This window comes from Gymnoscopelus microlampas (assembly GCF_963454915.1).
Source record: "Gymnoscopelus microlampas genome assembly, chromosome: 7".
NCBI lineage: Eukaryota > Metazoa > Chordata > Actinopteri > Myctophiformes > Myctophidae > Gymnoscopelus > Gymnoscopelus microlampas.
This window is the reverse complement of record NC_139944.1, coordinates 24713107-24741007: the sequence shown is the minus strand read 5'-3', so window position 1 is coordinate 24741007 and position 27901 is coordinate 24713107. Positions and strand designations below refer to the sequence as shown.

General features: G+C 41.7%; 1 protein-coding gene and 1 long non-coding RNA gene across 3 annotated transcripts in view; one reads left to right on the top strand and one right to left on the bottom strand.

Annotated features, from left to right (window-relative positions):
* The window catches only part of LOC311049721, a 468691-nt gene extending 442688 nt beyond the window's left edge, over nucleotides 1–26003 (bottom strand). Inside the window, exon 1 of the long non-coding RNA XR_014601223.1 lies at nucleotides 25917–26003. This is a non-coding gene — a long non-coding RNA (uncharacterized lncRNA). The remainder of the gene's footprint in view (nucleotides 1–25916) is intronic.
* LOC311049718 (suppressor of tumorigenicity 7 protein-like) lies at nucleotides 35–27901 on the top strand. 2 transcript variants are annotated; one of them, XM_084063517.1, is made up of 15 exons: nucleotides 35–214; nucleotides 2696–2778; nucleotides 3475–3634; nucleotides 4937–4991; nucleotides 5753–5868; nucleotides 6374–6452; nucleotides 7272–7360; nucleotides 7896–7996; nucleotides 9027–9141; nucleotides 9269–9341; nucleotides 9854–9956; nucleotides 21454–21604; nucleotides 23197–23289; nucleotides 24043–24182; nucleotides 27665–27901. In XM_084063517.1, exons 1-15 carry the CDS (start codon nucleotides 46–48, stop codon nucleotides 27758–27760), a joined length of 1623 nt encoding a protein of 540 aa, XP_083919643.1. In that variant the 5' UTR covers nucleotides 35–45; the 3' UTR covers nucleotides 27761–27901. The 2 variants fall into 2 exon arrangements, with proteins under 2 accessions (XP_083919643.1, XP_083919642.1); XM_084063516.1 differs by having other exon boundaries at nucleotides 5753–5880.

Sequence of the window (27901 nt, the reverse complement as noted above, 5' to 3'; positions counted from 1 at the left end):
TCGGTGAGTCACGTGACCCCTCTGTTTACAGACATCCGGAAAAACATGGAGGACACCACTAGCAGTAATCCTCAATCTGCTGGATTCACGGAGAAACTAAAGTCGTGGCTCTCGTGGTCATGGACGTACATCTTCTTCATCTGGTTCGGCGCGGCGGTGATCATGGTGTGGGTGCTGCGGAGCCCCTTGAAGCTGCAGGAGACCCTTACCTCAGGTGAATGGGTGCATGCAGCCAGGCTAGCTAGCTCCTGGAGTCGGTGAGCGGAAGACTCGCCCCAAAACACAGTCGCCCCCCGTTTGTTTCGCGGACCGCTCGCCACCTAACCTCGCGTTACCAGTCTTTCCACGCGCCACCAGCGGTTCCTTCTTGTACTCTTGATTTCGTTTTACTGAGGGTAGGTTTAGGCATAGTTTCACTGAGGTTTAAGTTAGGAATAAGGTTAGGTTTAGGGATAGTTTTACTGTGGTTAGGAATAAGGCATGGTTTTACTGAGGTTAGGAATACAGGTTTAACATGGTTTTGCTGAGGTTACGTTTAGGAATAAGGTTAGGTTTAGGCATAGTTTTACTGAAGTTACGTTAGGAATACGGTTAAATTGAAGCATACTTTTACTGAGGTTACATTTTGGAATACCTAGTGGCGATCCTTCCGATGTTGTCGGATTTGACCCGGGGCGAGCGTGTTTTGGGACGAGCGTTCTTGTATTAAAATGTATGAACATTTTTCAACAAGGAAACGATTATGACGATTATGCAAAAAAAATCTCAATTCTCAAATAATTGCGATTAGGCGATTATGTAATAATTATTTGTGACATTCCTAGCACTCCGCTATCCATCATGAGATGACAGCTATATTAGCGACAGCTAACGTGTTAGTTTGACAGCTTCTCACAGCTGCAGCGGCCAGTGAACAAACCCTCGGTCTATGTTTAGATTCAGATTAAACTATGCAAAGACACATGCAGCCACTTAGATAACTATAATTGCACACAGATTTAACAAAAGAAATGAGCTCGCTAACGTTATTTTTGCACGCATGCATTGTTACTATAATAGCAGTTAACTTTACTTCTCCCACTCAGATGAATTACCTGCAGAATATACGAGTTGCAATCATTAGAGATGTCAACCTGTGTTCAAAATGTCCTGCATGCATGCCTCCCTAGCCTTGGATCAAGTCTGTCATATCATATTATGTATTTTATCGAGTCTTAACTTTTACTTCCGTATCTGTGATAGTCTTGGCTAGCACCCTCCAGTGCGTCCTGGACGTTCACCAGTAAAGCCCGTACTTCTCCGTACATGTTCAAAATAATAAAATAAGGTTCTTGCCCGGCTGCCCCAAGTGTTAACTTACCCTTCGGAGTCTTTATGCAATGTATTAGTCCGTATTTTTCGATAAAGGAGTGTTTTAATCCCGTCTGTGTCGGATTCTGTCGGAAGTTCCCTGTATTCCTCAATGGACGGAAGTGACGGGGCGCATATGGTGAGAGACGGTATTACACTCAATGTAAACAGGAAGTAAAAGAGGGGGGGAAACCCCGTCTGTGGCGTTCGGCCACAGACGGGTTTAAAACACATATCTATTGATAAATATGGACTAATACATTGCACACAGACTCCGAAGGGCGAGTTAACATTTGGGGCAACCTGGTAAGCACCTTATATTTTGCATTTGAACATGTTCGGATAAATACGGGCCTTACTGGTGAAAGTGCAGGACGCACTGGGTGGTACTAGCCAAGACTATCGTATATAAAAGTCAAAATCGATTAAATACATCTATGATAGTCTTGATCCAAGGCTACTCTAGCCCTAGAATGGCTGTGATATTACTAGCCATGGTTCACATGTTCATGGCAGAACTTCAACCTGCTTACAGCACTTCCTCCATTTACAGCCCGTACATCTACATAAACGTTCATATTTCAAATGTAAAGTGATGACCCCATGGCCACGGATGTTACAATTTGAATCGGGCGGGTCTAGTACCCGTATCTTCCGTATTGTTTCACAATGATATACACAGCCATAGAACACATCCATGCCCTCTCAGGTTCATCATTTAAAGTGTGTACTCACCCAATAATTAATTGCTGCTACTGGGGGTCAGCTATTTTGCCCTCTTATATATCCATTTGAAAGTTCTGGCGGAAAACGTGTGTTTAGTCAATTATTATCTCTACTTTTCCATGAAATTCACACACGCAACATTCTCCACGTGCAACATTCTCCAACACTATTGGGCAAACAGTTAACAGGTGCATTGTGATTGGTGTGGAGTAATTAATCACACCTGTCATTGTGTGCCTTATGTGGTATACATGAAATGTGTGTAATATATCACAGCCATTCTAGGGCTACCCCAGCTCTCGAACCTGCAGGGGAAATTAATTTATCAGCTTCACCCAGCTGATTGCTGCTCAAGTAGTCAGACTGGGGGGGGGGGGGGCCGGCACATTGCCGGGCCAGAAATCGAACCCGGCCAGGACCTTTTTATTTCCCAGGCGGCCTCTCTACCCATTCAGCTGTGGCTGACCCATACTTTGGGCATACATAAGTGAACAAAAAGAAAAGGTCTACAACCTCATGTTCTAGCTTGTAGATCGGCCATTTTCAAAAGCTTTTGAATAGGGTGGTTAAAGTGACGAGCATTCTATTCAGTAATCCCATTTCTTTTCTATCATTTCAGCATCCGTATTTCTCAATACACTGACCCCCAAATTCTATGTAGCACTCACTGGAACGTCTTCCCTCATCTCTGGACTCATCCTGGTAGGTTGCTGTTTGTCCTTCCAGCTAAACAGTAGGCAACATTCTGGTGGCATTGATTCAAGAGCCTATATATGATTATATATGCAGTATACATATCTAACACACACACAGTCATTCGTACTTATTTTGAAGTGTAATTTACAGCATTAGATGTTTTTTGTTCAGTCATGCATGTTTACTTCCGTGTGAATAATGGACTGTCCACACCAAGCACAATAACTTTGAACTTATGTGTAAATAAATACATTGTTTCTAATCGTTCTAACTCAAGTGGATGGCAAAGTCCACACCACAACTGAAGCTCAGTGTACACCAATGATTTGCAATGCAACAAATTGCAACTTGTAGCCACTTGCAACAGAATCCCCAATCCGCCCGAACTGCAACGGGGCAATTCAGACCGCTGCAATTTCTCTCTGCAATGTATTGCAACTGTTCCGTTGCATCGCAAATCATTGGTGTGTGGGCTGCGCTTAAGCACAACTGTTTGGACTGTGGATCCTCACATAATTATAGTTATAGTTATGCTTGCCTTGTAGTGGACGGCCCCTAAAACCAGACCATTGACATATTGAATTTGCCTTGATTTTGTTGTTGTTGTAATAAACTCCAGTCAGTGAGAGATTATTTACTCTTGAAATGTTATCAAACCATTGACCTCTCTGTCTAATTCTGACATTCCACTCCTCAACACAGATATTTGAATGGTGGTATTTTCGTAAGTACGGGACCTCGTTCATTGAGCAGGTGTCAGTGAGCCACCTGCGGCCCCTTCTGGGTGGTGTAGAGAGCAGCTCCACTACTGGCCTGTTCTCATCAGTGAATGGAGAGGCAGAACCAAGGCCCAGTGTTTCAGGCATGTATTGTTTTCTTGACCCTGCATTCATTTTGACACAGAGAGAGCAGTGTCGCTGCATTTCAGAAACTGGAGTTGAAATGACCAAAAAGATCCATTCTGCCAAAGTTCCGATTTGACGTACACAAAATGATTGTGTGTAAGTTTAAACACATTATGGTACAGGTACTTTTAAAAGACTAAAATGTAGATCAAGGTAATGTTGACGAATTGATAACACATACACATTGGAAACAGATATTTGATAGATACTGTATTGAATGAATACTTGATGAAATCATCGCCTGATGAATGACTCATCGGGTGATGATTTCTTCCCTACAAATGAGGCCTAATTCTTCAGCAGAGCAATTTCAACCAGGCATCCCTCTTTTGCGCATGTCATAAACAAAGTGAAAATAGCCTATCTAAGCCCATGATGGGACTCATTGTATGCTTGTAGAATGGCTATTTTCACTATTCATTGTACAACAAAGTACATAGGTTTAACAGCAGAATGAGTTTGTCTTGGGTGATGTTATTATTGTTTCTTACACCATCATTAGTTCTGAGCTAGCATTAGATCTCAGATTCAGATTGGACTTTATTGCCACATCACAGTTTTAACCCATTAAGACCGGGGACGCATCTGTGGCTCATTTTAAGATTTATTTGGGCTATTCAAAAATAGCAGATCTACAAGCTCATAGCGCGGCACCGAGTGCCGTGCTACGAGCTTGTAGATCTGCTATTTTTGAAAAATCTTGAAAAAATATTTTCCAGATTTTTTTCAAAAAACTGTTGAGATTTAGATTTTTTTTAAGAATGGCCTCAGGTCTTAATGGGTTAAAAGAATGGGTGAAACTGTTTTTTTTTTTAAATGATTAGTATATCTTACAAGCCCTCAACATTTGTAGTTTCCAGAAAAGAGTAAAGAATAGAGATAGAAAGGAGCAAGGAGTCAACAAGAAGCAACAAGTCAGAAATTATTCCTATACGAGCAATGTCAAATATATACCAAGGTGCATTGTTAGAAGGTAGCAATAAAACGAAGCGGTTGAAATGGCAGCAGACGTAGAATCACAGTCTCTGTGGAATAGCAGTAAACAGATTCATAAATATGAATAATGGAAACTGGTATGATGGCAATAACACACTGGAGGTGCCACTGTACTGTGATATTGGCACCCGTGTGGTGATCTATGTCACTCTATGAACGCAGCATGCCAGTGCCTCACAGTATACTGTAGCACTCCCTCCTGTATTATTGCTTAAACATTGTGTGACCTGCTTTAACATTTGATTGTTGTCGTTTTTATTTAGAGTGTAAAGTCTGGAGGAACCCTTTGAATCTGTTCAGAGGAGCTGAATACAGCAGGTACGGTTGTCATTGTCAGTGTCAAGCTGTTGCTTACCCGCTTAAAATACACCACACAATGTAGTAGACGGTCTCACGTTGCATCGGTGGAACTCGGGTTTAATCGCCTCATGAAGTCATGCAAGCATGCATGGCATCATGCGCCACGAATAAGCAGTGGTGGAAAAAGTACTTAAAAGTAAAAGTATCAATGCTGCAATGTAGAAGTACTCTGTTACAAGTTAAAGTCCGGAATTCAAAATTGACTTGAGTAAAAGTACAAAAGTATTGGTATCAACATGTACTTAAAGTACCAAACGTAAAAGTACTAAAATGTTTGAAAATAGCAGATCTACAAGCTCACAACGCGTCGCGATGCGACGCGTTGTGAGCTTGTAGATTGGCTATTTTCAAATAGCCTAGGCATAAAATAGGGCTAAAGTGGTTAATGTATCTTTTATAATGTAATATATTTATATCTCCAAAGTAGCTAGTAACTAAAGTTTTCAAATAATTGTAGTGGAGTAAAAGTACAATATTTGCCTCTGAGATGTAGTGGAGTAGAAGTAAAGACAATTAAAAATTGTACTTAAGTACAGTACTTGAGTAAATGTACGTAGTTACACCACTGCGAATAAGTATGCTGGTGTTGCAGAGGCAGTTTAGTGAACCATCTGTAAAACGTCTGCACATATTGCAATATCCACAAGATTCCACATCAAGGGTTATTATGGCTTGCCATAAAACGATACTGTACCGAGCGACTCCTCTGTGTATTGCAGGTACACCTGGGTGACTGGGAAAGAGCCCTTGACGTACTACGACATGAACTTGTCTGCTCAAGACCATCAGACCTTCTTTACTGGAGACACTCAGCAGCTGCGGCCGGAGGATGCTGGTGAGTTCCCAGGTGAAGACTGTATGCATGCCCAGTTTACCATGAGGGAATGGGAAGATGTGTGTGCCTCTGCAAGGATGTGACTTGTTGTTTTTTTAATTGGATTTTAGGCATTCACAATGTTGCCTGTGTCATTAGTAGCCTTTTTACGGTGTGGCTCTCGCTTAATGTGCAAAAAAGGTGTGTGTGTGTGTGTGTGTGTGTGTGTTTGCGTGTGTACGTACTGTATTTCCTGTATGTCGTGCGCATGTGTGTCCGGAGCTAATCTCGCAAACCACTGATCAGCTCCAAATTTCTTGTGCGGAAGTAACACTATTTTCTTTTCACCCATGTTTTATACTTTTTGATATATTAAAGTCATATGTAACTTTTTCAATTACACAGAAGTTATTTTTTATATAATATAATGTATTCTATTTACTCCTGTAAACACAACTTTATTTTTATTTTTGACGCTGAAAGCTTGACAGTTCTATAATAATGCTGCTTCGTCTTGTATTCACAGTGATGCAAAAGGCCTGGAGAGAGAGGAACCCTCAAGCTAGAATCAGAGCTGCTTACCAGGCCATAGAAATGAACCATGAGTGAGTACAGTGTCTGTGTCTGTTGTTCTGCTCTGTCTCCTATCTCTTAACCACATCAACCTTTTACGCCCCTATTCTGGAGCCGTTCTACAAGCTCCAAGCTTCAAGTGAGCTTGTATAGATAGATTGCCTATTTTCAGCAAAGATATTTGTATAGAGTGAGAAAAGGAAACAACCTAGTATCGACTAAGGAGGGGTCCATATTATATATTTTATGATTTTTAGAAATCATTTTTGAACAGCTATATCCGCTGTGGCTGTGACATCAGAAGTGGTAGTAGCATTACCTTGTGGCTGCTTGACCGTACCACAGGACAAATACAGGAACACACACTTATATCAATCAATATACATTTCATTTTATATTTAGCAGTAGAAAGGCCTCCAGTGTATTGCAAATGTAGCTGGTTTAGACATTTATAATGTACATTTATTGGCCAATATTGTACCAACTACAGTCAATACAGTACTGTATTATGTACAGTTAGCAACTTCCTCCACTTGTGATGTCATTACTGTGATGTCTGATGCTACCCGTGTACCTTTTCAGATTTGTTCATCATTTGAACAAACTGATGTAGTCTCTGTTGATGTTTTCACCTCTAAATAATTTGTGGGCTTCGCGTTGTTGAAACTGAGGCCCAGCGTGCACTCACTGGATTGCTGTGCAGTTTCCTGTATTGGTCTGAATATAATGTGTGTGTGTGTGTGTGTGTGTGTGTGTGTGTGTGTGTGTGTGTGTGTGTGTGTGTGTGTGTGTGTGTGTGTGTGTGTGTGTGTGTGTGTGTGTGTGTGTGTGTGTGTGTGTGTACCACATAGATGTGCAGCAGCCTATGTCCTCCTAGCAGAGGAGGAAGCCACCACAATAACGGAGGCAGAGCGTCTCTTCAAACAAGCCCTGAAAAGTGGTAAGAATCCATTGTGTTATGCATGTACTCTTGTGACCTTTTGTGAATGCAGAAATAGTTAAAATATATATATAGACACAGTATCATGATTTTCAACATTATATATTTGTTATAAGGCTTATGTTCCATTAGCATTCATACAACTGAGCAGTCTCTGGAGTTTCTCGTGCCTTCAGTATCAAGCTGTTGCTTACCCGCTTAAAATACACCACACAATTTAGTAGATGGTCTCACGTTGCACGGAACTCAGGTTTAATCGCCTCATGAAGTCGTCAGTGTCACACTGACGAAGGCTGGATAGCTGAAACATTTTTTCATACATCTGACATGATAAGAATAATAAAAAAGTCCTCTCACTCTTGCCACTCAGACCCACTACTTAAAATATATATTATGTAAATGTTGATGTCTATATATAATGTCATCTAAAGTTAAATCTTTCTCTGAATTGATGTCTATTACAATGTGTACAGTTTGCCTAAATCTTATAAATATTGGATTATTAATGTGGACTATTTTCGTTTTGCATCCATAGCTGGAAAAGATATAAACCTGCTGGTGTACATCAAACGCAGACTGGCCATGTGTGCACGGAAACTGGGGCGTATTAAGGAAGCAGTCAAAATGATGAGAGATGTGAGTGTCCTACTGTAGTGTCCAAGGATTCAGTGCTGGCTGGCACAGTGCGCTTTCACAGGGCTTGAACCTGAAACATACTCCATGCATGTAGTACGCACACCCAAATGACAACGCTTGGCTCAGCCTACACAAACGCACGTCCCTGGTGAACATACACAATGTGTGCTCTTATGCACCAGTGGAAGCAATAATATCTATCACACAGTTACATTTGAAAACCCTGCATTATTATGAAAGATGGAGCCGAAGAGAACTAAAATCCAAGACGACAGCTTCTTCTGTTGCCTGCTATAGAAGCTATAGCTGCAGAACACCTCATGTTCTTGTGTACCTTGAAGTGTCTGCGTTTGCATACTGTATTTTTCATGTTTTAAACTTAATGTATTCTCCGTCGTGTGATGGGAATATAAATCAGGCTTCAGCCAGTATACTATGGTTTTTTTTCTGTCTCTTTGAAGTGCTAGTGTCCTTTTATGCCTGTGGGGTTGGGTACTATACAAAGATGTCATGTTGGAAGACTACCTACCTACAGTATACTGTATATACATAAAAACAACAACAACCTTTGGAATAAAAAAACACGCTTTTCAAATCAAGTAAATTAAATTCCCTTCAGCTAAAAGGACCTTGCACACCGAGTCTGATGCGTTTTTTTTTATTGGTCAGTCAGGTGGTTTGATTTTTAAAATGACACACCGTCACAGCCAGTCATCAGACAGCAATTTTGGATTTTGTGTGAATATTTTGGACTTAAGTATCATGCAAGTGAAAAGAGAGCACATTTTACGTGATATTCTCAAGGTTTTGATATTTCACGTTTGCAATGAGGTGGTCAGCAGAGCTGTCTGGGTGTACCGCCAGTGAAATTAATAGGCTGAGAAAACCACAGTGTATCATGAGGCAATACGTAGTCAAGCCAATGACAACACAATGACCATATGGACAAATAGTATGTTCATGAATCATGTTATACATTTTGTAATGCATCCACCATCATCTGGCATTCTTTTTTTTCATCTCTCTACAGTTAATGAAAGAATTCCCACTGTTGGGAATGTTAAATATACATGAAAACCTCTTGGAGGCACTGCTAGAGCTGCAGGCCTACGCTGACGTGCAAGCAGTCCTTGCCAAATATGATGGTAAGACCGTGTTGATCAATTATCCATCTTGTCAAACATCCCGTCTCCACACTAGCATTAACACTAGTGTCTTTGAACTGGCTCTGAAAACCTTTTTTTTCTATTCACACATGTTCTTTTTCTGCAGACATCAGCTTGCCAAAATCAGCCACAATATGCTACACATCTGCGCTCCTGAAAGCGCGCGCCGTATCAGATAAGTACGTATGTTTCATGATAGCGTGATGTTGTTACAAGTATGTCTGTCATGGATAATGACGTAAACCTTAAACGTTTTGGCTTGTGTTATATGTGTTGATATACTGCATGTACTGTATGTTCCTCTCCATGAGAGGAAAACATATTTTACTATTCATTTCATCTACCATACATGTCATCTCTTTTAACTATTTCAAAGAGGCTGAGTGGCTAGAGATCTATTCAAATAAATCTGTTTATTTGAATGTGATGTTTAATTGGCCACGTCTTTTTTATCTCTATTATAATCTTTTTCTCTTAACCACTTTCTTTTCACTACTGTCAACCTGGTGTCCCTGTCATTATAGGCAAAAGTTGCCAACGATTTATATTGTTAATTGCACAAAAAAGTATATATGGCTTTAGTGGTTAATTGTAATTTGTCCCACTATAAGTGAGTTTTCAGTCTGGGTTGAGGTTCCAACCATAAATAAAGATTGTGATTTGATTTGATGTGATGTTTTAATTGTCTCAGGTTCTCTCCGGAGGCAGCGTCTCGACGGGGCCTAAGCACAGCAGAGATGAATGCCGTCGAGGCCATACACAGAGCTGTGGAGTTCAACCCACATGTGCCAAAGGTCAGTCATTCAGCCAGTCATACAGACAGACAGAGGCTGACAGGCATTCAGTAGTGTTTCCCAAACAATGGGTTACTGACCCGTATTTATGGGTCACGAGTAAACTAAATATCCAGTTGTTTGTTTTTTGTTTGTTTTTCCTTTCTTACAATAGTTTTTTACCAAATCAATTTCAAGAGATTTTCCGAAAGAAAGAACTAGAAAAGTGTGCTCCTCGGAGCACAGGTATCCGCTAGGCCAGTTGCCTACTCAGGGCTCGCAAACTTTGGAAGCCAATGTTAGCCAATCAGGATGGAATATGAAAAATCGGACAGATCCGTCGTGATCACATGACTATAGAGATAATGTTAACAGATTTCCGTGATGTTTGGAAAAATTCTGTAGGAGTAATATTTAAAAAATAGTTTAGCAAAAGAAACTGCCTCCTGGTGTCGCTATAACAGGCCGATGTGAAAAATGTGTGACAGAGGTTCTGCTCTGGCCTCCAGGGAGTGTGCGTGCACAGTTTCATGGCGATCGGTCCAACGGTGTGGGAGATTAGCTGCTCACAGATGGACACACACACACACACTCACACACACACTCACAGACGGACAGGGGCGAAAACATAGTCTCCGTCCACGGCGTTCGGCCTGGCGAATACAAAAAATACACACACACACACACACACACACACACACACACACACACACACACACACACACACACCAAAATAGCAGAACATGAGAGCGTGTTGATCGGCAAATTCATTCATAATGTCTTTTTGTATGTTTGGGTGCCAGGGAGACACTTTTGGCTTTCGGACTGGAAAGGCTTGGGAACCCCTGAGTTAGACAGGCCAACCAGCTGCTAGCAAAACATTTAGGCTGCCACCTGCTGTGTTGATGGGACAACTCCTCAGCGGCCATTAGTCCTTTCCTACCAGCAGGTGTCAGTGTGGCTCTGCATAACTCTTATTAGCTGTGTTGAGACTAAAATCAAGGTTTCTATTACCTGGTGTGCATTTGTCCATCCTCCCTGACTCTGTGTGTTGCTGTGGTTGGCAATTAAACACTCTATGATTATTACCCAAAGAAGGGAACTGCAATAAAACGGAGTAGCTTGTTTGTCCTAGTTTTCAAGCAGCTATGGCACCATGCAGTAGGTGATTCAGAAACGCCATGAAATGTGAGTCATAAAATGAGTCATGGCCCTGTTTTTTTTTGGGGTGTTTCTGTATGTTGTTTTACTTTTTGTTATGACCTTGAATTGCACGTTGTTATAAAAACCCATTTGTATTGTATACCAGTCAGAAGTTAGCTGCAGAACAGTTTACATTCTGTGGCAGTGCTGCATAGTATTGCAATGTATTGCCACAGGGCTGGGCTATGGGATGCACGACCCTTCACTTCTCTTCCCACAGGGATTAGGCTCTGATGACACGCACACACACACACACACACACACACACACACACACACACACACACACACACACACACACACACACACACACACCCCGACACACACACACACACACACACACACACACACACACACACACACACACACACACACACACACACACACACACCCCGACACGCACACACACACACACCCCGACACACATCACCTATTTGCTGCTGAGTTTTGTCTCCATTTAGCCTTTGTAGTGTGTTGGTGTTTCATCTCTTACACTCCTCTTGTGACAGAGAGAGGTGTGTGTGTGTGTGTGTGTGTCTGTGTCAGTGCTGCAGTCCTAGGCAGCACAGGGTAAAGTCAGTCAGCCCTTTGATCCAGACTTTGAAGTGAGGACCCTCATCCTCAGTGACTGTCTAACAGTGCCCAGGGGCACCTCTCCTCTCCTCTCCCCTCTCATCGCCTGCCTTCAGTTCATTCTCTCTCTCATCTGCCATCACCTCCACTCTTACCCCCTCTGTACTCTCTTAGCCTCCCTGTCATAGAGCCATTGACACTCAAACATGGTCAGGTGAGGCCAAAAAGGACCTCTTCCCAAAAGCAGCAAATCCCTGATATCAAGTTCATACGTAGTTTTTGATACCTTAGATCCTTGTACTAGCAAAGACTAATCTTTTTTTCCTTTTCTTTAATCTTCCTTTCTGACCTCATATGAGAGATATCTAGGGGGGCTGCAGTTATGGATTATTTTCTTAGCAATTATTCAGTTGATTGCTTTTTGATTAATTGAATAATGAAGAATTATGTTTTTAAAAATTAACCACTTAAGCCCTGATTTATATTTCGTTGCTAGCTTGTAGATCGGCTAAAATACATAATTTCTTCCTCCAAAATTGATTGTTTGATTAGTTCGATTAACTGTTGCACCCCGAGAGATATCTAATCTTCTCTCTTTCATGATTTATGGCTCAACTTTGAGCCATGCAGGGAATCTGAAGAACCCAAACACTTGCTGACATACAGATGGATAACTGTTGATTTGGCGGTTTCTCAGATTGGTTTCATGAGGCATTTTTCTGAATTTTCTGAATTTCTGATCTTCTAGCATTTTACTAAATGTAGCTGCGCTGCGGTAGGTTTTTGATGAACTTAATGTGGAAAATTCCCTGACACCGGAGAGGGAGGAGATGTTTGTTTTGCATTGTCAGGTCTGTGTGAATGATGAGTGCACTTTTTGGAGAATACTGTAAGGTTGCCCGTTGTCACTGTCTGAAACCAAGTCTCTTACTCATAGTCACATCAGGGACAAGTTAACCAGGTCTAGACTTTCTAAACTGTTGCACACTGACCCTCAGCTTTCTCTTTGCAAGATCTTATGACCTTTGTGTGATAATAAGGAAGTTTCCTGTCTCACAGAAAACTAAAATACTCTGTAAATGGTTAGTTTGGTTTGATGGTTTGTTATTCCTTCTTCACTTTCTACAGTGTATTAACACCCCTTACCATCCCTGCATGCATATACTGTATGGATTGGACACAGTAAAAACATACACACACACACACACACACACACACACACACACACACACACACACACACACACACACACACACACACACACACACACACACACACACACACACACACACACACACACACTATATATACATGCACCCAAGTAACTCATCAAGGTGACCAACCTACATGCATTTTACTTCACCACCTATGGACAAGTGGAGAATTGAAGGGATGATTTATTGGACACACTGGGAGGTCAGTTGTGGTGTGTGTGATTCTGTGGATACCACACCAGACCAGGCTACATCACATGAGCTAATTCTGAGTGCGCGACTGACACACACACACACACACACACACACACACACACACACACACACACACACACACACACACACACACACACACACACACACACACACACACACCTAACTCACCACCCCAGCTGTTTCATTGCTTATCTAGACATGCTTTCCTTCTTTTCTCCTCCCCCAAGGCCCTTGTTTCGCTTCTCCTCCTCGTCTCTGGACATCCACCTCCCTCCCAGCCCCTTATTTTGTACCCCCTCCTCTCCTCCTCCTCCTGCTCCTTTTGCCCTTCCCCATACGTGTCTGTCTGTTCCAATCAGACCCTCTAGCAGGAAGCCTTTAAGAAGCTGTCAGTCCTGCCACATGCCGCCATGGCTGATCAAGTGTTGCACACACCTGAGTCTCTGCTTTACATTTAGTTACCGTCAGGTGGAAACATTGTATGTCCAAAAGCCTTGCTTTTCAGAAAATGGTAAAAAAAAAAAAAATGTAGTCACAAGCTCTTGTTAATACTTTTCATTGGTTAAATATTTATAAAACACACACACTTTCACTTTCAAAGAATGTAATTCATAGCAGAAATAGCTGATCTATAAGCTCACAACGTGTTGGCATCACAATGTGTGGTGTGAGCTTATGGAACGGCTATTTTCGCTACTTTTGCTTGTCAATGTCATGGAGATACAAGGTTTCTGCCCGACAGCGGCAATTTGCATTTGTATTTACTCCCAGGTCCACTTTAGTCTTTTTATTGCACTCACAGTGAGACACAATCTCAACACTAACCTGCTCCATTTTGGAAAACAGTTTCTCATCTGACTTCATTCTGGTCGCCATTCCCTCGTGCAGGTAGCCTATCAAGGTTCAGTAAACCCAGAGAATTAACATGGTTTAGGGGCTGAAATTGCCTTTTTTGCTTTGTAAATTGAAACGAAGCTGCTGCCTGGGGTTTGTTCTGAATTGAGATGGATGAGGCCTGATTCAGGAAGGTACAGAACTTTAGCTACAAGAAGGTTTTCAACCCAGCTAGCTGGCCGTGTCTGTCCATCATTCGTCTAACACTTTGGTACAATGTAGCTCTATCCTCTACACCAGTGGTTGCCAAACTGGGGTCGGTCCCCAAATTATTTTGCGGGGTCCCCAGATGATTAGCTTAATGTGCAACATTGTTTACTCACTCAACAGTAAACAAACCAACATACAGTATAAGTATCTGCACAGGGTATCTGCACGTTTCTAAAGTGACAATTTAATGACTTTTAAGACCTTTTTAATACTAAATTGGCCTAAATTCGCAGTGCGAGGCCTTGTGAGCTTGTAGTTCGGCTGTTTTCACAATATTTATCTGTGGAACTAAATGTAATGCCTAAGAAAAAACATTAAGCATTGAGCCATTAAGAGAGTGCAAAGGAATCACATTATAAAAGCATAATATTTGAATACAAAAAAAAGTTATGATAAAACCGAAAAATAAAGTTCAGTGAAGACAGCATTATTAACAAACCCTCAGTAAAAGGCAAACAGAAATGTCTTTAGCTTCGATTAAAAGAGCTGAGAGTTGTAGCAGACCTTCAGTTTAATGGGAGTTTGTTCCAGATATGTGGTGCATGAAAACTGAACGCTGCTTCTCCATGTTTAATTCTGACACTGCGTTCAGAAAGCAGACCTCTCCCAGATGACCTGAGAGGTCATCTCATGATGTAGCTCAAGATCAGAAATGTATTTTGGCCCTAATCATTCAATGCTTTATAAACCAAACCGTAGCATTTTGAAATACATTCTATGACAGACAGGGAGCCAGTGCAAAGATCTAAGACCTGGAGCGATGATGATCCACTTTCTTGGTATTGATCTCCCTAAAAAACTAAAATTGATCAGATGAGTGCAGTTGAGTCCGATCGCTGCTGATTGAATCCTGTAAAGACAAAGTTACAGTAGTTACAGTCGTAGGAGTACTGAAGATGAATGCAGAATGCAGATGATAGAAGTTTTTCCATATCTTGCTGAAACATAAGACCTTTAAACCCTGATATATTCTTAAGGTGGTAGTAGGCTGACTTTATAATTGTCTTAATGTTGCTGTTGAAATTTAGGTCTTGAGTCCATGACTACACCATGATTTCTGGCTTTGGCTGTGGTTTTTAACATTAGAGTACCTTTTTAATCGTTCTTCCTTGGCTCCAAAAACAATTACCTCAGTTTGTCTTTGTTTTATTGAAGAAACATCAAGTCATTCTTCAATTAATTTACTGAAGTGTTTGTATTGGACCATAGTCCCCTGGTGATATACTGTAGTTATGTAAATGTGTGTGGGTAACATACAGTATTTAGTTGTTTCCTATTATCTAAGCCAGTGGAAGCATTGTAGTAGGTGTTGAACAGAAGAGGGCCCAGAATGGAGCCATGCAGAACTCTGCAGGTCTTTTTTGACCTCTCAGATGTTAAATAGACATAAAGTAGTCCCACCCAGTTTTCCAGACGGTCTAGTAATATATTCTGGTTGAACATGTCAAATTCAGCAGTGACTGGGCCAAAAAATTCCCCTAGCTCACATTTTACTCGCAGATAACATATCTTGAAAACTACTGGATGGATAGCCATGACATATTCTGTTCAACTTCATATTCCCCAGACAATGTACTGATTTTGATGACCCCATGGTCTTCCTCTACTGACTCTATCTTATATTAAAATTGTCATAGGGGAGGACCGGCCGGTGTCTACTTTTCAACCGTTTTCTTATTCTTAGCATTTGTGTTCTTATTATAATAACGATAAATAAAAGCTAATACTCAAGTGCTTTGAAGATGTCTGCCGTTTCTGACCACAAAAAAAAAACGTTTATCTTTGGGTGCCTTCCAGCACGGCAAATTGGCTGGTGCCAATTTAGCACTAGTCCAATGCAATATTATGTATAATTCTGTTAGTATTTTCTTTACCTCAATGATGAGTCTTTCAGCAATGTAATGTTATGTTGAATGTGACGGATGTATTGAGCATGACTCCCTGTAAATTTGGATGGATTTTGATTGCAACCAGAGCATGCACATAGTGAATCCACCTACAGTACTGTATGTGGGCACGCAACTTCATCAGAATAATGTGCCCTGCACCGGTCTAAAGCCAAATCGCTTTCTGCTCCCAGCAGTGTGCCTAACCACACCTAATTTTCACGTCCATGGGTGCACAGATGGGCGCTAGTACAGTACACCTGCTACTTCAACAACAAACTACTTGAAAATGGCAACTGTGTTGGTTGTTGAACTAATGTAGCAGTGACCGCAATGACAATGCATTTTAGACTCTTGGTTTTTAATCACAGGCTTCTTTGGAGCAGAATGCAGATAATGTTTTGTATCTCTCCTTCAGTAAAGCCAATGTTGTCATTATCCAACTGTTCCTCACCGGAAAGAACAGATTTTGATGTAGTTGAGCAACTCTGTTGTACAGCGAACTATAACGACTATAACGACTTAAGTATTGTGTGTGTGTGTGTGTGTGCGTGTGCGTGTGCGTGTGTGTGTGTGCGCATTCATCTTCCAACAGTTCTCCTGATGTTTCGTGTTTCTATTCCTAACACCTGTATCTTCCTCCTTATAAGTGTGTGTGTGTGTGTGTGTGTGAGTGATGCACCAAGCAAGAACAACTACAAGGTTGATGTCATCGTTGCCATTGTGCGGGGCTAAACACAGCAGATTACAATCAGAAGGCAGCTTACAAGTTATGCTCTGAGCTTATGACTGCCTCAGGATAAAAGCAGAGCGTATGAAACTCAATCCCTTCATCAAAGAGGCGGCAGAGCAGGGACAGGAGGAGGAGGGGGGGATGAAAGAAGAGTGAGGTGGGGGGCAAAGCGGAGGGCTGAGGTGTCACCAGGTCTAATGGTATGACATGCCAGGAAGGACAGCTGCCCGTCCGTCTCTCTAAATCACTGTTTGTCATCCGGTCGGTGCCCCACGGACCACTAGTGCTCCATGTCATAATTGAGGGTGATACCGGTAGTACCGTTTCTTTAATATATCAACATGTCAGTCCATCAAATATAAGACAATCTTTGAACGAATAGGTGTAGTGTTGGAAAAAAAGCTTGAAATGAAAGTGATTTTCTTTGGTTAAAATAAGCTCTATGTTATGATAGTACTCATTGCTATAGAGTGTTTGTTCAGTAACCGGAGTCTCAATGTTTGTCCAGCTCTGCACTTTCAGGTCGGGATGCCAATTTTATCCAATCAGGATAGAGAACTCGGTCAGGATACAGATTAAACAATTGAACTTGGAAGTGATCACAGGTGTAATACATTCACATGAGCAGGTGTAAATATGGCGGATTAAGCGAAAGCTACTTTCCATCCGTAGTCCCCCAAAAAACAAGAAACAAGACAGACATTACAATATAACAACGATATAACAACAGCACTGCTCAAGGTACATCAATCATCAACAATGCATGGGTGAGATATATATACTTGTCACTCACTATTAGCAACAAACCCGTTGGTACTTATTGTGTGTCTTGTTAATGTGTATTTGTTAGCAAGGATATATATCATTCCAGTCACCCTGGTCATCTTGAGACCTTGAGGAGCTGCTTTCACGGTGGCCATATGGGTACCGTGTGTGTGACGGAGCCCACACTGGGCTTGTTTTCTCTGTGACTGGCGGACCCGTCTGGCGGCCTTCCATGGGCAGCGCTGGGGAGGCAGAGGCCAGAGGTAGTTAGAGGTGTCAGATGAAGAGGGAGGAAGACAGAAGGGCCAGGAGGATGAATGGTGTCAGCCCCAGAGCCCTGTCTCTAGAAAACGTGAGGGAGTGAGGAGGGCCTATCGCAGATATTCTGACAGTCTCGTCTGCTGCCTAAGCCTCGGAACAATCGGAGAGAGAGAAAAGACACCGGGGAGGGGGGGGGGGGAGAGAGAAAAGGGGCCTGAAGGAGGAGGAGGCAGGATACACCAGGTACCCTGGCTGGGAGAGAAGGGGGCAGTGGTGGGAAAAAGTACTCAAATGTTTTACTTAAGTAAACGTATCAATACTGCAATGTAGAAGTACTCTGTTTCAAGTAAAAGTCCGGAATTCATAATTGACTTGAGTAAAAGTACAAAAGTATTGATATCAAATTGTACTTAAAGTACCAAAAGTAAAAGTGCTAGGATGTTTGAAAATAGCAGATCTACAAGGTCGTTGTGAGCTTGTAGACCATCTATTTTCAAATAGCCTACTTATTAAGGCTCAAGTGGTTAATGTATGTTACAGTATATAGTGTAATAATCTGCAAAGTAACTAGTACGTTTTCAAATAATTGTAGTGGAGTAAAAGCACAATATTTGCCTCCGAGATGTTCCAGGTTCAAGGTGGAGTGGTGGAGTAGAAGTAGAAGTGAAAGTATAGACAATTGGAAATACTCCAGTAAAGTAAAAGTACCTCAAAATTGTACTCAAGTACGGTACTTGAGTAAATAGTGCTTAGTTACTTTACACCACTGGAAGGGAGATACGGGTGAGGAGGGAGAGGGGGGTGAGGTTTGCATGACACACACTATCTGGCTCTCTGCCTGCTGGACTTGATGCAGGAAAGATGGGGAGTGTGGCAGGATTACAGAGTAGTGAAGTGAGCCAGGCGGGCTGGCTGGCTGGCCGGCTGGCTGGGCGGCCAGCTTTGCTTGCACCTGTGGAAATGGCCGACGTCTGGAGGTCAGAGGTGAGACAGAGGCATGGGGGGATGAAATGGTGTGATAGGCTGTGCTAGTGATAATGGAGAGGATAAGAGGGTTTGAAGACTGCAGGCTGGGATATGTGGAAAAGGGAGTGAGGCAAAGAGAGAGGATGAAACGGGGTGAAGCTGGGATGGCCCAGCCTCAGTTATAAGCATGGAGGCAACCGGCCAGCCTAGGCTGAGCCTGTTTTCATGGGGCTTTAGAGGCAGCCGTCCAGGGACCAGCATGGCTTGGCGATAGGGGGGTTCTTAGTTAAGTGAGATAGCTCCACCAAGAGCAGGCTTGATGGCCTCTTCAATGACCAGGCCGGTCGTCTGTGTGGCCGTGCGGAGCAACCAACTGTTTGGCCCATTTGGCTTTACAGGTCGGCTGGCCAGCCAGCTGAGCCAGTGACCATGGTGGGGATTAGACAGGATTAGCTGTGGGGTAACCTTCCCAAAGTGTCAGTCTGAGACCCAGGGCACTGTGAAGCAGCCTGCCTGGGAATTCTGGCCCAGTGGGGCCCTGGCCCCACACAGTGGATTAGCTTAACACGGGCCCCCACCACACTGGGAGCCACAGATGTAAAAGATATAGAGTGGACACGTTCTCTTCAAAGTCTTTGGGAGAAGGTAATAATGATATGCAATCCACACTGGGTCACCCCAATCCACAATTAAGGTCTTATTTGAGATCTCTATTACTATGATCCTCTTTAGCTGTGGGTCCTTATTCAACTTTTCTGATGTGGAATCCAGTCTGTAAATGTGTTATTATTTTGTCAATCAAGCGTTTTTGGTTACCTGTTGCTTAAATGTCATCAAGTTATTCTTAACCCTTTAAGACCTGAGGCGATTCTTTAAAAAAATCTAAATCATAGCATTTTTTGGAAAAAAATCTAAAAAAAACGTTTTCAAGATTTTTCAAAAATAGCAGATCTACAAGCTCATAGCGCGGCACTCGGTGCCGCGCTATGAGCTTGTATATCTGCTATTTTTGAATAGCCAAAGACATCTAATGTGACACAGAAGCGTTCCAGGTATCAATGGGTTAAATGATAGATGTGTTAACTTTGGAGCAAAACGTTTCAGATAAAAGAAACAAAATCCTGTATTCAATGGAGTCCGGTCAAACCAATTGCTTTCATTCGGTGCACCACAGTCCCCTGTGATTTCACAAGGCGTATCTGTTCTATGGATTGCGGCTCTGCGATGCACGCCTGTGTCAGCACAGTGGGTGGACTGACCCATCCACTGAGCCAAACGCACACAGCAGGGGGAGGGGGTTACACATTCATGGAATGAATATACTGTACTGTAACAATAACACACGCACATACACACACACACACAGCGTCTGACGTTTTTTTTTCTCCCCCCTCCCACCTAGAACAATTGCAAAACAAGCCTCTCCGCAAAATACCTCACATTAGGAAAATGTGTTTTTTGGTCTGCTGGGAATTGGGCGAGGAAGGGAATTGCACAATGGGATCTACTTTAGTAAATGAGGTGCTGACAAGTGAATGAATCCATTAACACTTCACAATGTCCAAGTGCAGTGTATTCCGTGATGGGAAATAAACTAATGGGGGAAACAATGACAACAGGAGATACACAAACTAGTTTATCAATGAGAGGTTTTCCCTGGCTATTCCAACCTGCTGTGTTCTGCTGTGTTCTCTCTCCCCTCCGTGTCTGAGTTGTTTCATTTGTTTCCCGTAACCACCTTGAAAGCAACAGCTTGCCTCTGACGTTCTCTCCAGTTTCACTTTTAGACTGATTTAGTGTTCGCTAACAGGCTTGAGTGCTTCGTTTCCCATCTTTGGGAAATTCATTATGGCCTGCTATCACAAATACTGTGCATGCCAAAAAAACATGCTGTAGTGCACCATTATCTTCAAAACTGGACAAAAACAGGTCAGAAGGACATACAGTATTAGTTAGTACAGTACATGCAGGCAAATGGCACCATATGTTTGTATTGATGCTACAGGGCATCCATAGAATAGAATAGTTCCAAGTGATTTGACATCTCCGCTACGCGTCGGTGCCTAATCACCCTGTCGGGATTTTTTTCTCAATAATGACCGGCCACCCGTCAATTATCCCGCTTATTACACTGCTACTTTATAAATACATGAATAAATTGACCCAAAAGTAACAAGAAAACAAAGTGTTTCCTTGCTTACGGCATTTAAAGTATTCCATAAGTGTTGCGCTGGGCGGACACGGTCGCCTCGGAAAACACGGAAGTGTTGATCAAATAGAATACATTTTCGGTTACTGCATTGTCTATTTCTCGCTTCAAATGTTTTCAAAAACATTCTTGAGAGCAATGTTTAGTTGTAAATGACACTGTGTGTTTGTCATGTTGGATACAGCATAAAATGAAGCAGCACCGATTGATATGAGCAGGTGCTCTGAGTCTTTGATTAGACAGCGGTCGGTTATAGAGCACATCGGTCATTATCAAGAAATAACACACAGCTGAATTCAGGGATCAATCAGAATAAGCATTCAAACAAGCCTTGTAATAAAAACGAGTAATGACCAGAGCACTGTGCCTCTCTCTCTGTCTTTTTGCAGTATTTATTAGAGATGAAGAGCCTGATCCTGCCTCCAGAGCACATCCTGAAGAGGGGCGACAGTGAGGCGGTGGCCTACGCCTTCTTCCACCTGCAGCACTGGAAGAGAGCAGAGGGAGCCTTAAATCTACTGCACTGCACCTGGGAGGGCAGTACGTACTGGAACACCTCTTTCACTTTGACCGCTGTCGGGCAGAAACCTCATATCTCCATATTTCAACTTTTTATATTGTGACGAGCAACACTTTTGAAAATAGTTGATCTACAAGCTCACAACGCTTTGTAACGACATGTTGTGAGCTCGTAAATAGGTCCTTTTCAGTATTTCTGAAAATGTTCATTCTGTTTACTGTTTTTGACACCGACAGCAACCATTCGTACTTTATTTTTCTATAATTGTCAAAATACAAACATTTTAATAGTAATATAACATTAATATTTACAAACTTAATGTAAGAAAATTACATGGTATTTTTTCTTTAAAACCTTGGAAAAAATGGGTTTTCATAGTGATACCAATACTCAAGAACTCAAGGCCCGGACGGCTGGTATAGAGGTCCGGGCACCTAGGCTGCTAATGCGTGTCGCAGGTTCGAATCCTGTTCCCGACAACCTTTGCTGTGCGTCACTCCCCATCTCTCTTTCCCCATTTCCAGTCAGTCTACTGTACTCTATCAAATAAAGGCAGAAAAAGCCAAAACAATGTCTTTAAAAAAAAGAAGTATACTACATTGGTTCCATTGATCCAAGCCAGAACACAATCGATTGACTAATCATTAAAATAAGCATGCTCTGAAAATGCCCACTGCCCACCACTTGATTAATGGCCTGCCGAGTTACAGTAAGTGGTCAGATGGGTGGGCCGCAAACGCTTTTGAGATTTTCGAGGGCCCTGATCCAGAAAAGGATGGGAACCGCTCTCCTAACCACATGAAGCCTGGCCTCCCTGGGGCCAAAAATAATATGTATTCTTAATATAACACTAGACCAAATTTGGCTACCAAAACTACTGCAAAGCTACTGTTGCATGGCATTTAATGGGTAGATGTAAATCCAAAAGTCAACCATTGTTTGGTTGACCTTGCTGTGGCTTCAGTGCTCACTGTCATCAAACTGTAGCATTTTATTATAACGTTAGAATTATGTCAAATTAACATTCCTTGCTTGGAGTGTTAATTTCATCGACTAAAACTATGACGAAAGATGTTCGTCGACTACCTTTTTTCACTGACGAAAACTAAATTAAAATTAAGCTGTGATGACTAAAACTAAGACTAAATATATTGTACATTTTGTCAACAAATAAAAACTGGACTGAAATGTTAGTGAGTGTAGAGTGGAGTAGAGATCCAGTAGAACTAAAAGTCAAGTTTGGTTGCGCTCGGGTGTAGATCGGATATTTTCAGCATGCAACAAAGTGTAAAATCAGGCATTTCGACGGCATCAAGGCCCGCCAAAATACATTTTTGTTGATAAAATCAACCGTAGGTTTAGTCGACAAAAGTCTTATGATATTTAGTCGACTAAAACCTTTCAGATGACTAAAATATGACTAAAACGAATTGAAATTCTATTCAAAAGACTGACTAAAACTAAATCAAAATTTGCTGTAAAAATGAATACTGCTTTCTTGGTGTAATAAATGTTGCATGTTTTTGGTACACATACACTTTAGATGTCTGTACTGTATACTGACTGAGGCTTGGTCAGTCATGTCATTCTTTGTGTGTTTTTCGGTCTGCAGCCTTCCGGATAATTCCCTACCCTCTAGAGAAGGGTCACCTGTTCTACCCCTACCCAGGATGCACAGAAACAGCAGACCGAGAACTGCTGCCCTGTGAGTACAGCTAAGAAAAACTACAAGTTACACACACACCGTCTAGAAATGTTTCATGGACCAGTGGTTCTCTTCCCTGGGGTCCTCGAGGGGATTCCAGGGGGTCCCCACCAGCAAAATTAGCTAATAAAGCATCACAATCAGTTTAACCAATTGAACCCATTAAAACCGGGATACTTTGGCTATTCAAAAATAGCAGATATACAAGCTCAAACTCAGGCCTTAATTGAGCTCAGTTGTAAAAGCTATTAAAAAAAAAAAGTTTTAAAAGTTTGGAATACATTTTGAAACATTTCAAAGACACAAATCTTGCATGGGGGTCCCTGGCACAAAATATCTTCAGATGGGGGTCCATGGCCAAATACATTTGGGGGTCCTTGACCTGAAAAAGTTTGAGAACCACTGTCATAGACTACAGTGTACTGCTGTTCAATAGATATACAAAACTTATCGGGGGAAGCAATCCTGCAAACCCGTCTGTCTAAAAAAGAAGGGGGAGGGGGTGTGTGCATGTACATTTAATTAGTCATTAGTGAGTACATTTTCATTCCATAAAAAGTTACATTTAAAACATATTAATTTGTGTAATTTAATGAAATCAGTGGAAATGATCGAGATAATCATTGGCCTCGCATTATCTTTTCTGACATTATTTTGAGATGAGTTTTTGTCCTATTTGCCTGCTTATTTCAAATGCTGCTCTCTAACTTGCTCTCTTCTTTGTTCATTTTCCTTTTTTTTCCTCCTGTTCAGCATTCCATGAGGTGTCTGTGTACCCAAAGAAAGAGCTTCCGTTCTTCATCCTCTTCACAGCAGGCCTCTGCTCCTTCACTGCCATGCTGGCCTTGCTGACACACCAGTTCCCAGAGCTGATGGGCGTCTTTGCCAAAGCAGTAAGTAGGGCTGTCCATGTCACCATTATTACACATTTTAACCCATTCAATCGGGGAACGCATCTGTGTCACGCATCGAGTTCTGCGCTATGAGCTTGTAGATCTGCTATTTTTGAATAGCCAAAGACATCTAAAATGACACATTTATGCGCTCCCCGCTTGACCATTAATTGCCACACTGATAATTGCGATTAACAATTTATTTGTGTTTTGTCATTGAACATGGGAACATAGGAATTTAAAAAAAAACATTTCTGTTTGCCTTTTTTAATCAAATGTTGCACAGGGAAGATATGATGAATAACTGAAATATACAAAGAAATTACTGACGTGTATTAATTTTATACAAAAAAAAGGTTAAAATAGCTGATCTACAAGCTTACAATGCGTTGTAAGCTTGTAGAGCTATTTCTGCTTTTTTAATGTATGAAATATTTTCAACATGGAACCGATTATGACAAAAATAATTGTGATTATCTAGTGACAGGCCTAGCAGTGCATAATAAATGCATATACATGAACATATAATTATTTATACATATAAAAGTAATTTCCATTGTGGTTTCTATTTTCTATTTCATAGCTGCTTTACAAGTTTGTAAATTGGCTATTAGGCCTAGTGTAGAGCCCTTGGGAATACGGTCAACTAAGTATAGGGTTAAAAAGAAGCTGGAAAACATTAAGTATAGGCTTTAAGCAGTTAAAGGAAAATGCATGATTATTTTCCTAACCATTTAATCTGTTGATGAATATTTGATCAATCTCTGCCATTCATTTAGATCATACAGTGAGGGTAAAATAAGATGATAAAGTACCAAATGGTGGTAAATGATTAAACCCACTCACTAATCCCATTATTAGACTTCTACATTTGCATTTGATACATTCTCTGTCGATTGTTCACATCACTGTTTTCTAAATGGTCCCAGGTTGAGTCTGTGTTTAGCTTGGCTGATCATTTGAAGCGTTGCCATTTCAGCTTTGGCTCAGCTCTGTGTAAATAGGGTTATCTGTGTTTTAAATCTATGTTTTTACTTCTCCTTGCTCCTTTGTAACCTGAACTTTTTTTTTTAGCTCTGGCGGTTACTGCTGCCTTCTATCACTGTCAGTAGCACTAGAGGCTCATGGGAGTCGTAGGCACACAAAGCCACTGTATCCCCTTTAAAACAAGTTTGTAGTCCAATCAAAACTATCACTTAAGTACAGATCAACAATACAAGCTTATCACCACAGAAAAACACAACAATGAGGCGTGCAACCGTTCACGAGTTCCAAGCCGCGAATGTGTGCACAACTTCCTTTTCATTGTTTATTTATGAAACGCATTGTTGCTTCGTCTGTTTTTAGCTGGTTTGGCTAGACCCCCCCCCCCTCCCCCCCACCTGGCTAATCCTCTGTTATGGTCACCCTGTTTATTAGGGTCTCCCTTTACACAGCCTTGTATCCGTGTAGAGAAAACAAGGCCACCAAGAACATCTAGAGCTCATCCTTTTTGTTATGGAAAAGGTTGTGTGTAGATGGGACTTTTACAGCAGGCAAGGTGAGCCTGGTTTGTGTAAAGCTTGAGAGAGACATGGAGGCCCTCGCTGCCCTCTGAGGAAAAACAGAGATTGCTCTGAATCTGCTACTCCAGGAGAAGGGCTTGATGTTCTTTCTTGCCGGAATGCGTGCGGTGCGAGTTTTGAACTTATAGATCAGCTATTTTCAGTGCACGACACTGGTGCAGACACACACACCTGCCCTCTGCAGTGCTCTAATTTGAAAGTGACTGGAGTCTGTCTCATTTCTCTACAAAAGCCCTTGAATATTATGGAATATGATTAAGGATTACTTAATTATTGTTAAATATCCAAAACTTTTAAAATTGGGATGCTGTATGTCTATGATTTTCATGTTGCCATAACCTATTTATAATGGCAACAAACCATGCAAGGCTGTGTGGTTTACCGTGATTTTAAATGCTCTGCATTGTGCCTAACAACGGCCATTAGCTGTTCTAAAATCTCTATATACCACATCTGCTTATTACTTTAAAACTAGACCATACCCGTCGGGGGATATGAGCACCCAAAGTATGCTTTTGGGGATGCACACGCTTGTTTCACGCACATGATTTGGCAACCCGGTCGCCAGCGACCACAAACATGTATGTGCACGTATGTGGCAGTAACGTCGAAAACTCCGGCCGTAGAGTTAAACAGAGGTTTGGAAAAAGGCTATTAAACGGCTCGAATTTAGGTAAAGTGAAAAACGGGCGGCGGTGTTCCGTGCACATGCTGATGGTCAATGGCTGTGTGCAAATACAGATCAATTGCTCCAGGCACTGAGGAGAACCGGGCAGGAGAGATTTTTGGGACGCACGCACTCCAAGAGCTTTGTAGAATTATAGGATGATAGGATGATGATGATACTGTTGTAGCTGAATGCATTTCAGGAACAAGAGCAAAATTGGTTGGCTTTGTTCTCACCCAGTGTTCTGAGACATGTTTCAAATTTATAATAACCAGACACCAAAAGTTTCCAAATTTATATTTTTTCCCCAAGTCTAAATCCAAGGAATTACACTGCAGTGCACATGTACAACATACCACTTGATGTTATTTGGTACTAAAATATCTCATTCATACTGAATGTCATTTAATAACTCCCAGGAAATTGTTGGCAGGCTGTTGTTTTGAAATTAAGCTCAAAACGCTGCTCTCCTGGAGCACAGGCCTGTACAGTAAGTAAGGCCTTATTATGTCAGAGTCTGCTTTCCATCCTCGCTTAATAGTTTCATGTCATGCTCATAGAGGCAAATTAATGAAAACAAAAGTGTTTGTTGTGTCAAGAGTTTTCCTGGAGTTTTTTTTTTGGTGACATAACAAACCAAAGATAAAGTAAAGTACTGGTCAAAAGTTAAACAGTCATTTCCAACCTGTCATCAAGAAACTTTGTCTTCTTTCTGTATTACTTTTAGTTTGTTTTCTCCATTCATGTCTGCGAGTCCGAAACGTTCTCCTACGTTTTAGACATGCAGCCTCTAGCAAGGTCAACAGTCCCACGGTCTCCCAGACGGAGCCGTGTGTTCTGCAGTGAGACATATTGCTTCATAAACACATTAAAAGTGTATATTTACGATCCAATGAGTTTCAGAGAGCCATACCCATTGTTAACGGTTTGAACTGGAGAACCGAGACCTCAGCGTGGCATGGTTGTGGTTCTCTGCATTCAGGTTGCAAAAGAGCAGAGCAAAGAACAGACTCTGGTGGTTAGACCAAGTGGGTTTAATAATAATCACACTCGCATAAAAAACGAGCACTGTGCATTTTGAAACGTAACTTTTACAGTGCGTTTTGAGCCAGAGAATGTAACGTTCCAAGCCAAATAGCAGAATGGGCATGTTAATAAGTAGGGTTTTAAGGATTATGCAGCGCTGGGAAGAGATTTCTCTGATTTTTTTTGTTTTTTAGCTGAAGACTTGTGCTGTTCTTTGCTTTCAGTTCTTCAGCACCCTCTTTGCACCCCTGGGTTTCTTCGCAGACAAGATGGAAAGCTTCATGCCGTCCAGTTTTTGGCACCAGCTGACTCGAATCTGACCTCCGCCCGCCCCGTGTCCACACACACATACACGCAAACGCATACACACACACACGCACACACACACACACACACACACACACACACACACACACACACACACACACACACACACACACACACACACACACACACACACA

Coding starts and splice junctions, on each gene's coding strand:
- LOC311049718 (XM_084063516.1), top strand. CDS start 46: ATGGAGGACACCACTAGCAGTAATCCTCAATCTGCTGGATTCACGGAG. Junction 6,453..7,271: donor GCCATAGAAATGAACCATGA/GTGAGTACAGTG, acceptor TGTACCACATAG/ATGTGCAGCAGCCTATGTCC. Junction 7,361..7,895: donor CAAACAAGCCCTGAAAAGTG/GTAAGAATCCAT, acceptor TTGCATCCATAG/CTGGAAAAGATATAAACCTG.